Source organism: Ostrinia furnacalis, unplaced genomic scaffold, assembly GCF_004193835.3.
Source record: "Ostrinia furnacalis isolate ACB-3 unplaced genomic scaffold, ASM419383v2 OfSCF0587, whole genome shotgun sequence".
Lineage (NCBI taxonomy): Eukaryota > Metazoa > Arthropoda > Insecta > Lepidoptera > Crambidae > Ostrinia > Ostrinia furnacalis.
Window position 1 is genome coordinate 401,018 of NW_021130826.1, and position 16,586 is coordinate 417,603.

Below are 16,586 nucleotides of genomic sequence, written 5' to 3' on the forward strand. Positions count from 1 at the left end.
TCGATATCATTAAATTAATGTAAGTATTAGAAATTTAATATATAAACATTCAGAAATATAGGTAACAATTTGACTTCCAGAGTTGAGCATTTTAATAAGTGTTAAATTTCAAACCAATTCGGATTTAATCATGCTGTCAAGAACAAAGTATTTGCTAATTTTACTTCATGCTTCACGTCAAATAAACATGACAGAGATAAAATAGAGTATACCAATAATATAACGAATGCTTATAATAACTTAAGTGTCCATCCCTTTTATTGGGCCGAGCCCATTTGTCCATATGATCATTCCGACCTGTCTAGCAAATGGCAGTGAAATTATGAAGACGCTGTGACGTTAATATAAAAATATCATTTAGCCATTTCTTTTCCAAGATGTTTTCTTGAGTTTTCCGCACGAGCTGAGACCGATATTAACATCAGAAAACTTTGTCCAGCGGAATATTTTATTTTTGAAACAACAGAGTTGAATCATTATTTTTTATTGTACTGCAATGCCTATATTTTGAATATAACGAGATTTGGCTTGATTTGATTTGATATGAACTACGTATGGACTACAACGCCACTGGTTTAAATCCCGCTTGCCATAGGGTGTGGTCATTTTATTACAATACTTAGGTCACTTTTCAAGAGTAGGTATTACGGTTTCTGTTTAGTTTGTGAATAGATTATAGTCAGAAAAATGTAGAAACGAATTAAAAATATCACATTTTTCACAGAAAATGAACGGCGATACAAAAATGGATAAGGAATTGAATCAACTGGGGCTCCCGCCAATGGCACTGGCTGAATGTAGAGGTAAAATTGAATACACTAATGCAGTCTACGCACGAAACCCGCCGAAACCCGCCGACATGAGTCGTCGACAAGTCAAGTCAAGTCAAGTCAAATTTCTTTATTTGTTTGGACTAATAAATAGTTCTTACAAATCGTCATTTTGCTCTTAAGGAGCCTCTACATGTCTCATAATCTTTTTACCCTACCAGCGCTTCGAGACCAACATTTGGCAAGTGCTGAGAAGAAGCGCCGCAACAAACTCAGTCACCACTGTCTGCCGGTTAATATAAATAAATAGAAATAGTAGTAGTAGGTACATTCGATTCAGGAGCAGTTCACTGAATTTACCATGCATTCTTGTATGGTGTATCTTATAAGAATGGGTATACAAGATTGCGTGGTATATTAAACAAGGTAGTGACGTGCTAATTTCTAGACTTACATTTTGACATGTTGTCAGAAATCATAGAAAGTATAAGTCGTCGACATTAATGTTTTGAAATAAAGCCGTCTACACCAAGCCAAGCTTGGTGTGTAGAGTACGTAAGACACACCTGAAATACCTTTTGAATTCAGAGACGAATATTCATCATCTTGGATATTTATGCAAAGGGATCTGAGATCAGATTTATAGCTCTCGAACGATATTTTATTACATCTCAAGTGCCTGATACCGTTAATTTGAAAAAATTGTCACCGGGAAAAATTAAAATAGACGTGGGCTATTTATTTAACCATTTCTACGTGTTTCTGAATCTAGGCAAATCTAATGTTCTTGATGGAAATCGGAATAAATAAATAAATTTGTACATACTTTGTCTTTTTTGCTTTTAGATAGCAACAGAAGAAGGAAAGACATATTTATCTACAACGTAGTAAGGAAAACATGTATTTTCATTTTGCTTTTCGTTATATTTGCCGGAGCTTTTATCGTTTTAGCAAGACTTCTAGAGAATATAGGTAAGTTATTGTATACTTATTATACCTAAGTTCATATTTTGTTGCCGTTTTTATTAAACAAACTAGTCAATAAAATATAGGTTTTCTGTTGTATTGTGTAACTAATGTATGTGTCGCAGGCAAATTGTATGATTCCGCATTTTACAAACGGCGTCGTCAGTTCACAAACGCTCGCTGCTCTATGAAATGCCGAAGGCAAAATGTAAATTGCCTGGGCACTTTATAATATGCCAAAACATTTGATAGCCAATTCAATTGCTGTTTATAAAATGCCGCGGCAAATTGAAGTATTTAGTTCTTTTTCTTACCACGCGAGGCGCTGCTAATCAAAACAAGAAAAATGGCGTCGAGTCGTGGTGTTCTGATACAGAAAACAGTGAAAATTCTACGTATTCAAAGAACTTTTCACATAAAAAGACATTGATTATACTTAGTGAATTAAAAATATTTTACGATTCATAAATAGGAGCAGTGAAATAGCTATGGAAAAATGAAATAGATTTTGAGGTTATCCGGCACGTAAAAAACGCTAAGGTGACAATGGAATCTGGTGCTCGGACTGGTGGTGGACTGCTGCGGAATATTATTGGTTTAAAAAAATATTGTGTTGTCTTCTAGACTTCTTCTAGGTATAACTAAAATGTAAGAATTAAAGGACTGACTATCGAAACTTATTTTATGTCATAGTTTTATGTACCTACCTATAGGTAGGTACGTACGTCAGTAGTTTAAATTAGTTTAGTGTTGTTTTTATTAAGAAAATATTTTACTTACTTTAGGAGTAGCTAGTATTTTAGGTTTGTCTTACCTGAATAGATACCTACCTGATTTCTGAAATTAAGTCTGATTTGTCCAACATGTGTTTTATGATGGTCACCCTATTGCAACAATCATAGTCGAAATTTTATCAATTGAACGAGTCGCCAATTTGCCTTCGGCATTTCATAGAACAGCGAGCGTTTGTAAACTGACGACGCCGTTTGTAAAATGCGGAATCATACAATTTGCCTGCGACATATGTATCATAATGCATAAAAATATTGTTTTCAGAAGGATTTCGCACAACTGAAATATTTTTCGTCACAAGCGTCTCTAAAAATTCCAATCTAACATTACAAAAGAATAATCTAGAAATATCTTTCCGCCTAAAAAATGACACTGGCTTTGTAATGAAAAGAAAGAAGAGAAATGTTGAAGATATCGATGACACTGATAGACTTTTGGATAAATTAAGTGATGAAGAATATAAAAAAGCTAGAGATATCATTATGAACCACAAGACACTCTGTAATACAGAAAACAAAAATGAAATCTGTAAAGATCTTGTTGGAAAATTAAAGGCCATTACTGAGGGTAATAAAGCTTCAGACAGAGCAGAACAAGGATCAAAAATGCATCCTGTAGTGGTACCTGAAAATAAAGGACAAGCCAAGCAAAGTTTTAGAGCAAACAACATTCCAATAGATATGACAAAGCGCGAAGTGTTTCCCCTGCCGCTCACTGATGAATTGACCGGACTTTCAAATCGGGATGCAATTGGATACGGTGCGGAACCATATCAACATGTTCCTTCTTACTCCTTGCCCTACTCCCATCAGCCACAATTGCTTGACCCGTCATGCTTATTGGCTCGCCTTTTGAAGAAAGGACATCCATTAGGTAATAGTTTTGAAAATAACTTTTTAAAGGAAGTAAATGAGAATAAATTTTAACTCGGAAATCTTTTCAGGTGGATATGAAAGTCACGTACCAGAATATGCTCCAAACACAGGATATACTCAATATCCAACATATCATGGAATATCCAATCAGTGCGTATTCATTAAAATCAATTGTCATTAAGTTTGGTTCACAAAAATATGTAACAGTTTTTAGAAACTAAACATATTTATTTCGTACAAGATTTATTCAACTTTAAACTATTTACAGGTATCGAGAAAGTGAAGACCACGAAGATCAGCCAATTCGACAAATACATCCACAAGATGAAGCAATATTTGCAGAATTTTTGAAGCAATATGCATAGTGAGTGGATATTTTATAATTAACTAGTCTTCGATTTCCAAATAATATTATTTTTATACCACCGATAAACTGACAAATTGTTTCATTTAACATTTATTTTTCAATGCTTAATTTTAGGGATTAAAACGTTCCTCTTGCACGAGTAAAAGAAGAGATTTTTACTCTGGAAAGTGATATGAGCAGAATGCTAGTAATTAAAATGACTTTTATTGAACATAATAGTAAGGAAGTAAGGTATACAGTAGTCTAAATCAATAAATCCAAATTTTACTTTTTTTAGCCTTGATGAACAAAAGAGATTGCAAGAGAAAAATTCTACTGCACCTCGTGAGGCTCAATGTCCTGAAGGAACAATATCCTGCTTCAACGGAGAAGGTTGCATTCCTGAAAGTCAGTGGTGCAATGGTCATGTAGACTGCTCTGACGTCAGTGACGAAGCTAAGTGCAGCTGCAAGTCCAGGGTGGACAAATCTAGACTGTGCGATGGATACTTCGATTGCCCTTTTGGTGAAGATGAGATGGGATGCTACGGTTCGTATTTTTCCTTCAGTTCTGTTGTTTGACATTTTGTGAAGGAATTTAAAAAAAATATTTAGATAACAAATTAAAAAATGTATCAGTAAAAAAAACTGAATCTTACGACAAAAATTCACCGTTTAAACTCATATTATACCATCTACATGACACTACATGCATCACACTATACATATTTGTAGCAAAAATGTCTGTAGGTAATACAACGAGATAAGAAAAACACTATTTAGCTTCACGAGCCTCCAGTCTAGTCTCTAGTCTGTACATTCCAATAAGTAAATTAATTTCGCGTGGGTGGAAAACGGTCAACTTCATCCCTTAATTAGAAAGCTACGATAAAAGCTTCAAAGTATTATTGTCAAGTAATACTATTGATTTCCACAGGTTGTAGTGAAAACGCATTCAGCTGTGAGGACTTGGATATCAACTCGAAGAGCAGCTGTTTCTCAAAAGAACAAAGGTGTAATAACATAATGGACTGTCCGAACAATAGAGACGAGATCGATTGTAACATGCTTTCGCCGAGCCTTCACAATAATCCCGTAAGTGTTACCAAATATTCTGTTTGTACAACGCTACCCTAACATGCTGAGGTAACACATACCCATAGGTAACGTAATATAATATTTCATTTTACACACCAAAATAAAATCTCAGAAGAAATTTTAACGGGCATATATGATGTAAGTAAACATTATTTCCCATAGGAACTTATGTAAAATAACATAGCGAATTACTCTTGATCGCTTGGAATGGCGTGAGAATATCAAAAGGGCAGAATACGAAACACGTCAAGAAAAAGTGGCATAGATTTTCACATTTCCATAATTCGTTTTCACGTCACAAAGTGTTTCATTAAGTACATTCTAAGCTTTTAATTAGAAGAAAAGGTATCTATAAGTATGTACATCATTGGTCACCTTCATTGGGGAAAAAAATTAAGTAAAATCTTCGTTGACGATCGTTTAAAAGCCAATTCATGTCGAGAGTTTGGCGAATAAAAACTTTTTCGCTTTCTTACTCATCGTTGAATGCACGAAGTTTTATCGTCATAAAATAAAAATGGTTTGCAAAATATATTTGTAGTAAGCAATATTCGTTTATGTTATTGATACAAATAGAAATCGTTTTGGACTCCCAAAATAAAGATACTATTTGAGATGCAAAAAGAAAGTTAATTCAAGTGTCGATTCGATAGTAGTCTAGTGATAAATGCGCATATTTTTTTAACAGTTTTAGTCACTAATCTCAATTTTTGATAATATTTTGTAACCTATTGTTTAAAATCTGGCCTTTAAACTTATAAAGACCGTAATTTTCAGTGTAATACTTATATTTTTCAGTTGTTCGCCACTTCAAACACTGAAGGATTTTTGCAACGGAACTTCAAAGGGGAGTGGTATGCTGTGTGTAAAAATCCTTACATGTGGGCGCACGACGCCTGCCGAAGAGAAACCGGACTCATAATAAGGTTTGCCTGACTAAAAATTTCCGCTTAAGTTTTTCGTCGATGAATAAAACGGAAATTTAAAATAGGAGCTGCGTAATTTTTGAACTTCGCTATACTAAATAATTAAGCAAACTTATTTAAATTTCTAAATCAACACAAACCCAGATGTGGTTTACAGTTGAATAATAAATAAGCAGTATGTAAATAAGTGCTGAATATTTTGATGATTTATTTATATTTAATATTCTATTTTTTTTTATTAGGCCGCCATACATTCAAGTGCTGCCAGTCGATCCATTATTGAGGCTCGGGTACTTGAACACGGGGCCAGAAGGAATGATCCACACTAGTAACACCTGCTTTAACTCTTCAGCAATATACGTCACGTGTCCTGAATTACTTTGTGGTACAAGAATTTCATCGACTTCGCAATTAATGAAAGAGGTACTTTGGCTATTTTATTAGATGACGCTCTCAAGCCAATATAAGACTTCGGGTCTTTGACAAAGTAACTTTACAATTTTATTTAATCCTCTTACAGAATTCTGCGATCGAGAACCATCTTTTCGGAAGAAACAAGCGCTTTCTTTTGAATGGCCGTCCATACCCGATGTCTTTTTATGATCCACTAAAGAGGAATATTAGAAATAATGCATTAATTACCGAACAAAAAGAAAGCAAGAAAGTGACGAGTAAAACGAAAAGGGCACAGGCTAGGGTTGTGGGTGGAAGACCTAGTAAGCCAGCTGCTTGGCCCTGGATGGCAGCGCTGTATAGAAATGGCATGTTCCATTGTGGTGGGGTCATCGTTACTCAGCATTGGGTACTGTCAGCTGCTCATTGCGTACACGAGTAAGTAACGAATAAGACAATAAACCGTGTAAGCCCTCACTTTTGCTCAGATCAGCTTGGTTTTAATATAATAGAATTCAGCTCATTTTATTCATGTATGCAAAAATGCACACATTCTACCTATATACATTTTAATAAAACCGCTGCAAAGTTGAGAAAGGTCAGATTCTTCAGGCATGTGAGGCCCCGTGTTTGTTTTTAAAATGCTAAGTATGATTCACTTGAATATTTCTGGTTTCTTCTAACGTATGATAATAATATGATAAAAATTTGATTATTTTTAGGTTTTGGAGTCATTATTATGAAGTGCAAGTTGGCATGCTGCGTCGATTCTCATTCTCACCACAAGAGCAGAATCACCGCATTACTCATGTTATAGTGAACCAGAATTATGATCAAGCGGACATGAAGAATGATCTATCTCTTCTAAGAGTGAAGTCGTCAATTCAGTTTAGCAGATGGGTCCGGCCAATTTGTTTGCCTGGCCCCAACACTGCTGGACCTGAGTGGCGATGGGGTCCCGCCCCTGGTACTGTCTGCACAGCTGTTGGATGGGGAGCCACTGTAGAGCATGGTCCAGATCGTAAGTTAGATTTTTGTCTGCTACCATCTAAAATCATCGCTTATTACAGTTAACGTCAATATTGTAAACTACCTATATGTTAATATTGAGAAATAATTAGTACTTAGGTATTGATGTTGTATTTTCTTTTCGACAGCGGATCATATGCGAGAAGTTGAGCTGCCTATTTGGGCAAAATGCAAACATTCAGAAGATCGAGATGGTAAAGAAATATGTGCTGGCCCCGTTGAAGGTGGAAAAGATGCTTGCCAGGTAAAACATTCCTTCTTGTACATTTCTATGATTTATGCTTGAATAATAAACTATTATTGTTCTGTTATTGTTCATAAACAAAATATGTTCAATGACTCGTAAATCTATAAATTATACTCTCTTAATATCTTATTCAATGGATTAAATACCTAGAGCAGTCCATTATTTAATTCTGAGATATGTTAATGTTCACAGGGTGACAGCGGGGGCCCACTTGTCTGCAGAAGCCCTTTGAATTCTCAACAATGGTATGTGGCTGGTATCGTAAGTCACGGAGACGGGTGCGCCCGCAAAGGTGAACCCGGAGTTTACACGAGAGTTAGTCTCTTTGTAAAATGGATCAGATATCACATCGGTACGGACTTTAAGCCATAATTAATTTTGATTCCAGTAAAGAGGTTGAATTACTTTACTTTTAAATTCTTGCAGGTTCAAAAATATTACCAACAATTCAGCCACAGCAAAAGTGCCCAGGATTTAAATGTACCTCGGGACTATCTAAATGCCTACCGGACAAAAGAGTGTGTGACAAAACTGTAGACTGTCTGGACGGAGAAGATGAAATGAACTGCAACTCTATGCGTTCATTTGACAACATATTTTTAGCTCGAACTTCATCAGACAATACTAACGCTAATCCTTCTACTGCTCGCGAATCAAATAATAACGATTCGGTTAAAAACTTCCAATCTTCGGAATCAAGTGATAAAGAACAATGGTTAGGAAATGAAGAAACAGCCAAAAAACAGCTAAATGATGACATGTTACACGCTTCTACGATTGAAATATCAATACCAAATAGCTCTGAACACATGCGAGATAACTCAGAACAAGATATTGATCCACCGTCATTTGGCAGAGAAAGTGATTTTATCGCTGTAAGTTCTCAGAACTCTCATCCATTAGAATCAAGATCTTCATTACTAGAAAAGGAAAATATTAATGATGATGAAGCAGTCAATATGCAATCAAGAGCATCTGATATTCAAGAAGACTGGGCTACCACCCCGCCATCAGAATCTTCCACTATAATGTCAAGTATGAGTGTCAAAACAAACAGTCCGATTACTGAACAAACTACGTCAACGATGCCGATAACTACTCCTTTGCCTGTACTGTCAACCACTTCATCTATGTTAGAAACTACATCAATCCTTGATTCAGAGCAATCAAAGCGCAAAATCAATAATCGCGAAGATGATGAATCAGAATCTAAATCTTTATTGGTAGAACTATTACCTCACTCAGAAAATGTAGATGACGAGAGTGAAAAGATTACTGGTGAGAGCAATGTTATAGAAAAAAAAGAAATTTCACCGTCAGCCAAAATAATTGACGATTTTTCAAGCAAAAAGATTAGTACCTTTGATGATAAACTTGATATTATTCATAAAATAGAAGATTTAGTGTTATCTGAACTCCAACCGGCAAAGATAAGAAAAAAACATCTAACACCTAAAGAATTTGAATGCAGACGGTAAGTTCCTTAAGAGACAACATTCAATGAATGAATGTTTAAAACAAAAGTGAACAGTGAATTAATTTATCTTGGTATAAATTTGAATATGCATGATGTCTTTTTCCAGAATATATCAAACAATTCCATACAGTCATCGATGCGACCACAAAGCGGATTGCGAAGACGGCACTGATGAATTAAGTTGCACATGTGCAGATTACTTGCATGCTTTTGATGACACTCTCCTCTGTGATGGAATATTTGACTGCGCAGACGGTCAGGATGAGGCAGACTGCTGTAAGTATAAATTACGATCATGATTTGCATGCGATATACTACCGTTTAAACTCTTATTAGGTAGTAAATACTTAATTATTTATTAGGTATTATGCATTTTACTTACTTGTTATTAAGATTTTACCAAAAACTCCAAAGAATTAACATATCCAGCTCATAATTTCAAATCTCTCACTAAGCTAATAAAATTATCTATTACTTTTAGTCAGCTGTCCAGAAGATCGTTTCCTTTGTAGAAAGAGTCAAATTTGTCTACCGATGAAACACGTGTGTGACGGTAAACCACAGTGTCCTCAAGGCGAAGATGAAGTAGATTGCTGTACGTATACAATACAATTTTTATTTGTATGAATTATGACAATAATTATGTAATACACAGTAACATAATAATCCAATGTATAATTTTTTCAGTTGCTTTATCAAATGGAAAAGAATTAAAATATGATATAGACGAAAGGCCTAAAACTCGTTTGGAAGGTTATTTGACGAAAAAACAAAAAAATAAATGGCAAATCATTTGTGAAGATAACTTGTCAACAGAGCAACAGGAACAAGCTGCGGCTCATATTTGTCACTACCTAGGCTTTAGCTCTGCAAACAGATATTTATTAAAGCACTTAAATATCGACGACAGTATATTGAAATCAAACGAATTCAGAAAAAGGAGAGACACTAGTTTTAGTGCTCCAGTTCATTTCACATACAGAGAAGCAAGTAGTTCTGAAGATAACGCTAGACACATTGTCATCAAAGAACCACAACTGCTGAAAGAGAAATGCCTCCCAAATATCAAGAAAACATGCATGTCTTTATACGTATACTGTGATCACAGCTTGTTCACTGATTTCGATTTCTCTCCAAATCTATTGTACAGCCGAGCAGTAGAAACTACCACTAACGAAATGTGGCCGTGGGTAGCCAAAGTTTATGTCGAGGGTAACTATAAGTGCACAGGTGTTCTGGTAGATCTTCAACTGGTTTTGGTCAGCCATTCGTGCCTGTGGGATTCATCGTAAGTTGAAAGATTTTAGAGAAACATTTCTTGATATTCAAATATAGAGAGAAAAATCTGATCTGTTAATTCCTTCTTTTCAGTATGAGTCGCCATCATATAACAGTAGTGCTCGGTTCACACAGAACCCTAAATGCTACTCATGGACCATACGAACAAATCTTGCCTGTAGATGGAAAGAGGGATATGTATCGCAGCAACGTTGCGTTGTTACATCTAAAGGAACCTGCCCAATATTCAACAATGGTTAAACCTATGGTTGTCCAATCAACGTGAGTGATGTGTTGCTTACGTGATAAAGTAACCCACCCTAATTTGCCGCTGTTTGAGGTAGAATATTTTTACAAATATTTTTGCTTTGGAATTTATGTTTCTTTTGTTTTTAGAGTAATGCCTGAAAATCGAAACAGTACCTGTGTAGCTGTGGGACAAGATGGCAAGAATAAAACGATTAGTGTCTTTGTCGAGGAGACAAGAGAAAATTGTCATCACCACAACAAATGTTTCAAGTTACGTTCAAAATCTAAATCACTCTGCCTGGTAAGAGAAATAATTTTAAATATTTTAACATGAAACTAAGTCCCATGTCTGCATCTGACATATAATCTTAATATAGGTCTGTAAATAAAAAGATAAAACTTAAAACTTGCGTTACAGCCAGGAATGGTGTCCAGTCAACAATGGGCTGGTATCATCAGTTGCCACAGTGAACGAGGGTGGTACCCAGCTGCAACGTTTGTCGATATCCGTGGAGAATGTGGACTCCAAGATCGGATAATTGGAACTGGTATTGAGGACCTGAAAATAGAAATTCAAAATGCTGGTAAGTAAGAAGTTTCACACGATGGTATGGTTTTCCATTCAAAGACTTAGGCGACCAATTTAATGACATTCTCTTTCCATAAAAGATTCGCGCAGAATTGTAAACTTATACTTATTTTTCAGGTATAAACGGTGCAATCATAAAAAAACAAGATTTGGCCGATAAATGCCATGGTATACGGTGTGGGCGCGGCAAATGTATAGATTTGCTTCACGTCTGTAACGGCGTCAGGGACTGCGAAGATGGAGGAGATGAGTCAGAAGAATCCTGTAAAACTAAGCATCTATTTTGCGAAAAAGATCCTTATGATAAAAATTGTGGTAAGTGCACCTTATCAAAGAAAATGTTGTTAAAATTTTAAAGGGATTTTCTCTTACGTCTTTCGCTTTTCTTGTAGAATGCTCCACGGGTCAGTTCAGGTGTCATAATGGTGTCTGCATATCCAAAGAGCAGTTCAATGACGGCAAAGATGATTGTGGAGATGGCACTGACGAGCCAGAACAGCTTTCTTGCGCCAAGTACTTGGCCAGAGTCATGCCTTCCAGGCTCTGCGATGGGGTCATCCACTGCAAGGATAGGAGTGATGAAGATCCTATGTTCTGCAAGTGCTTTGCTAAGCACACATACCAGTAAGTACCTTACAAAATAAATTTATATTTTGTCGACTTTGCGCTATGGATAAAAATGACTGTAAAAATGAAGCAAAAAGTCTGAAAAACGTAGTCAAGATTGAATTCTAAAACAATTAGTCCACAGATGAATTTAACCACAAATCCTTTTCTAAAGTAAAACAAAGGGACAAAATGGTTTCCCAAATAATAAACGAAGGACATATTAAATCACAGTCTGTTTGTGTAATTAACTGTTATAAATGAAAGTACAAAACGTTCAGGTTTTTCAAAGAATTACATGTAAATCAAGTTAAATGCGATTGTTTTTGTTGATGAAATTCTGAAAATGAAATCTTGGAAAAATTTACCTTATTCTTAATTTGGTTTTAAATAATTTTCTTTCATTTCTAGATGCGGCAGAACAGCTGATGTGGAACATTGTGTTGCCCCAGACGTTGTATGTGATGGTATCAACGATTGCCCCAATGGCGAGGACGAAAGTACTTGCGTTGGTCTATATGCCCCACAAGGCACGGGGTAGGTGGAATTCCTTTAGTCAAATCCATTCTTACTGATGCCAATGACTTTTTACGGTACCTATTCATAAAGTTTGCCAGCATATCACTCTAGCATAAAGCGAAAATATTCCCGAATTACTTTAAAAGTTTTAATGTAGAGGTAGTAAGTTCTAAATTGATTAAGAAACGCTTTTTTGCGATATATTGATGTGCTGGACGTCTTAAGTTACAAGGATACAATGATTTCGTAATCAAAGTAATTCTAAACTCTAAGGCCCAGAACACACAGTGAAAAGCAAGTGCAACGAAACTGCAACTTCTAATTACTTTTGAGTTCAAACCGGTTTCAAACTGGTTACGTCATGTGTGGTATCTCAATGGAATGAAACTTAGATGCAACTCAAAAGTAACTAGAAGTTGCAGTCTCGTTGCAGTTTCGTTTCAGTTGAGTTTCACCGTCAATTCTGGGCCTTAGGTGTTAGGTTTTTAGGTACAGTCAGCATCAAATAGTTCGTGACACTCAAAGTAGTCGATAAGTTCGCAATAATTTACTACAATTGAAATAAGGTTGTGTTGTCAACTTTTTGGCCAATTTGGTTGTCACGAACTATTCGACGCTGACTGTACAATCGGACTAGACGCCATTTTGCCTACGCCTGAAGTTCAAACGGTGCAAAACGTGCGAAACGTGACTTCAGAAGTTTCTTGTGACATCTTTGGCGTTTATTTGAAGATCCTTGATTAATGAGGGCCGTCCATTCGACGAAAACTTTTTATTAATCACTATGATCATTATGAGAATGATCGCTTTTATGAAAAGTTTTGGCTCTAAAAAGGGTATTTTGGACAATTGATTATTTTCCCTTACTTGATACACTTCTGTAACTTGAGTAAAGCCACACATCAGATATATAGATTTTTAAAATCATACTAAATATTATATCTCATGTTCTAGGTATGGAAAAGGACAAGTAATAGTGCGCTCCCATGGCGTGTGGCATACGAAATGCTACCCTAACAAGAAGCATTCGAAATCAGAGCTCGAAGCGATTTGCAGGGAATTGGGCTTCATTAGCGGTCATGCGAAGGAACTTGAGATATCTAATAAATTTAAACCGCACCCCTATAACAACGTACTGGTGGATCCATTTAGCGACGTATTGCTCAATAACAGAACCCAAGTGAAACTTAGAAACAGCCACGCTCCTTTAGCTAGAGCTATATTCGACGATCAATTGAATAATTGTCACCCAGTTTTTATTGAATGCATGTAGTTTTATTTGTTTTATTTATTGGTAATATATTTTGTATTTAACTGAGATGCTTGTTGTATTGATTCTTAAATAACTACTACCTATATACGAGTATATTTTTCCTCCTCAATGCTTAGTTTTTACAAAACCAAAATTAAAAATGTTTGAAAATCTTGAATTTTCCGAGAAAAAATTCGTAACAGGATACAGAACAGCGATCTTAAAGCCATCTGTTGGCACGCAGTATTAGCGAACTTTCATGGAAAACCTTTTTCATGGTAGATACTTTTAAGCAGCCAAACCACTCCACCTACAGATATTTTCAACGATCACCAATAGATGGAGCTTGTATCAGGTATCAATGGTAAGTATTATGTTTATAAAAGAGACAGAACAAAAACTTTTCTTTCATATAAAAGCAGTTGTCTGACTCTCGGACATTGCCCGCGGGCGGCGTGACCGGAGGGAGCGGCGAGCGTTCGGCGAACGAACGAGCAATGTTCGGTTCGCGAGCGAACATCTAAGAAGACGATCCTGACGCACTCTTTTCATTTATAAACTTCCACTACACTCACTATCGAAGTAACAGCAGTTGATAACAATGTAGAGTCTTCCCGCAAAGGTTGTTAGATGGAGCTAACATCACGACATTTATTTGCAAAAATATAGCGAACTAGCTGTTGCCCGCGGCTTCAACCGCGTGAAATTCAGTTTGCCACAGAAGAGTCATAAATTATAGCCTATATGTTATTGTGGGTTATAAACAATAATAGTGTAAAGTTTCATCAAAATCCGTTCAGTAGTTTTTGCGTGAAAAAGTAACAAACATCCACACAAACTTTCGCATTTATAATATAAGTAGGAGTAGGATATACACAAGACTCGTGAAACTCATTTGTAAATAAACAAGTTGAAGAAAAATAAATTTTGAATCATGCTCCAACTTCGTGACTCTACTTTCAGTCTGACTATAACACTTGTACCTACTAGTTAGGTAGGATTAATGTGAGAATTTGATTGATACACATTTGCTACATTCTCTGTGTGTAAGTTGTTATAGGCTTTTTACTCAAATAGGTAGACACACATACAATCCTGAATTTGAAATAAAGACTCTTGTACAACGACTCCAACAACCTAATCGAAAAACTGAACTTTTGATTTGAAAACCGAGTTGTAAAAAAGTGCCTCAATTGCCCCTATTTGGTAACTCGTTCAGATCTATATTTCTGAATACGAAATAGATATCTTGGGTCACTGAACCTTCACATATTAATGACAGTTCACGCTGCGCGATAAATTAGAGTAATAAATAGCAGTTCACAGCTAGTTATATGACAAAATGATTTAATTTCGGCATGCTAAACGACTGCGCCCGTGGCCAATCAATTTTATTTAAAAAGGCAAGTTTTGATCAACCAATTTTTATGCAATTTTGTTAATTTTGTGTAATTGAGGAAAATACCAAAAAATTGTTAATTAATAAACCGAGATTGTTTTTAATAAAGATAATATTATTACTAAAGCAATGAGTGGCATTAAATGTAAAACAATTTAGCTGTGTTCGATTAAATATCATTGAAGTCTATTAGTTGGAAAAGTACACAGTTATGGTGTAGTGTTTTCATCATCATCATCATCATTTCAGCCACAGGATGTCCACTGCTGAACATAAGCCTCCCTTCCATGTCTCAACATCGCACGGTTGAAATATAATATTATAACACAGAAAACTGCAGACCATCTTATTTTTACTCAGATACAGTTACTTAGAAAGGCGCTATTAAACTACTTATAGAGAAATAATATTGTTAACAGTAGCAAAAATAAAGATAACTATTACTAATCTCAGGTCAAGTATGTAACCCCGGACGATATTAATTTGATACTTACTTAAAGCCATTAACATTATGATTCATACATTTACTTAACATTCGAAAAAGTTAATGTCCAAAAAGAGGTATGAAAAATTTACATAATGTCCTTTAGATAAAACAAACGGTCGAGACACGTTAAACCGCGTGAAACTTGATTTGAAATTACATACATAAGAACCATTTAAAGATGTTGGCTTGTATAAAAAGATACAGCGGTCTCCAACTGTTTACGATTCCAATTAAATCATTGAATATCAGAATTATCAACACTTGCCGACCTTAAAAATAAAACATCTAATAAATAAAAAAAGGTATTAAAATGGATTATCTTATGGAAAAATACACCACCTCTAGAATATGGTCTGTAAATGACATTATAAAAATCATACGAATAAATGATTCGTCCGCTTGACTTAGGAAACATTGACCAGGTGCGAATCGAGACAAAAAGACGAGGAAAATGTTGAAATTATAAAAAAATTAAAGAGAAATAGCGATTTATACCGACGTTGGATTACTTGGAACACTATTCCGTTTAATTTAAATTTGCATAATGGTCCTCATTAATATACAGAATAGTGTCCCAAATTGAAATAGTGCGGCCATCACGGGTAGACTCTTCGGCGTCGATTTTTGTAATCGGGTTTTACTGTGGCACATTATTTATGATTTCATTTGATCTGAATCCTCGTGTTGCCATGTGTTCCGAATGAATTAATATTCATATCATTAATCGACTAATGGAAGTAATAAACGAATATGGTAAGGCGTTTGTCATCAACATGACAGTGGCAGGGATGGATGTGAAGGAAGATTTTTAAATTATTGTTCCGGTCGGCTTTTTACGACTGAGAAAAAGATGAAGCCAGAAGAACTTTGTTTTAATTAGCGACAGTTTTTAATAGGTAGAGTTCATGATTAAGTGGTAGATAAACTTTGATGTTAAATTGGGTATTTCCTAATTTGTTCGAATACATTAGTAGGTATAGTAGTCAGGTGTTCTTGATAGCGAACTACATATTCGCCAATTTTATAATGCTATTTTAGTAAGTTAACCTGAGCTTACAGAGTTCTTTCTGTAAGCTCACGTGTCTTTGTCGATAGTAAAATTAATGATTCCCACGTGTGTTTACAAATTCAATTAGCAGGACGAGCATAGTAACCTCTGTATTTGCAAACAGTAGTTAGGTGCCTACTTAACTTCGAAATTGACGCATTTCTGAGTTGTTAATATCTAGCTGTCAAATATGGCAGCAGGTAGGTAAACTAAAAACTTAGCAATAGTATTTTGGTTATTA

At 35.4% G+C, this 16,586-nt stretch overlaps 1 protein-coding gene across 1 annotated transcript; it reads left to right on the plus strand.

The window, feature by feature from the left end:
• The first annotated feature begins 2,911 nt into the window (after positions 1-2,911).
• ndl (serine protease nudel) lies at positions 2,912-13,455 on the plus strand. Its single transcript, XM_028323031.1, is given in 22 exon segments — positions 2,912-3,401; positions 3,472-3,553; positions 3,672-3,767; positions 4,048-4,298; positions 4,686-4,843; positions 5,645-5,772; positions 6,015-6,195; positions 6,293-6,603; positions 6,888-7,186; positions 7,323-7,438; positions 7,634-7,793; positions 7,868-8,915; positions 9,025-9,194; positions 9,400-9,513; positions 9,606-10,206; positions 10,254-10,478; positions 10,593-10,746; positions 10,864-11,029; positions 11,152-11,349; positions 11,427-11,658; positions 12,052-12,177; positions 13,114-13,455. Coding segments are annotated over 22 exon segments (5,625 nt in total). The 3' UTR covers positions 13,433-13,455.
• Positions 13,456-16,586: the final 3,131 nt, after the last annotated feature.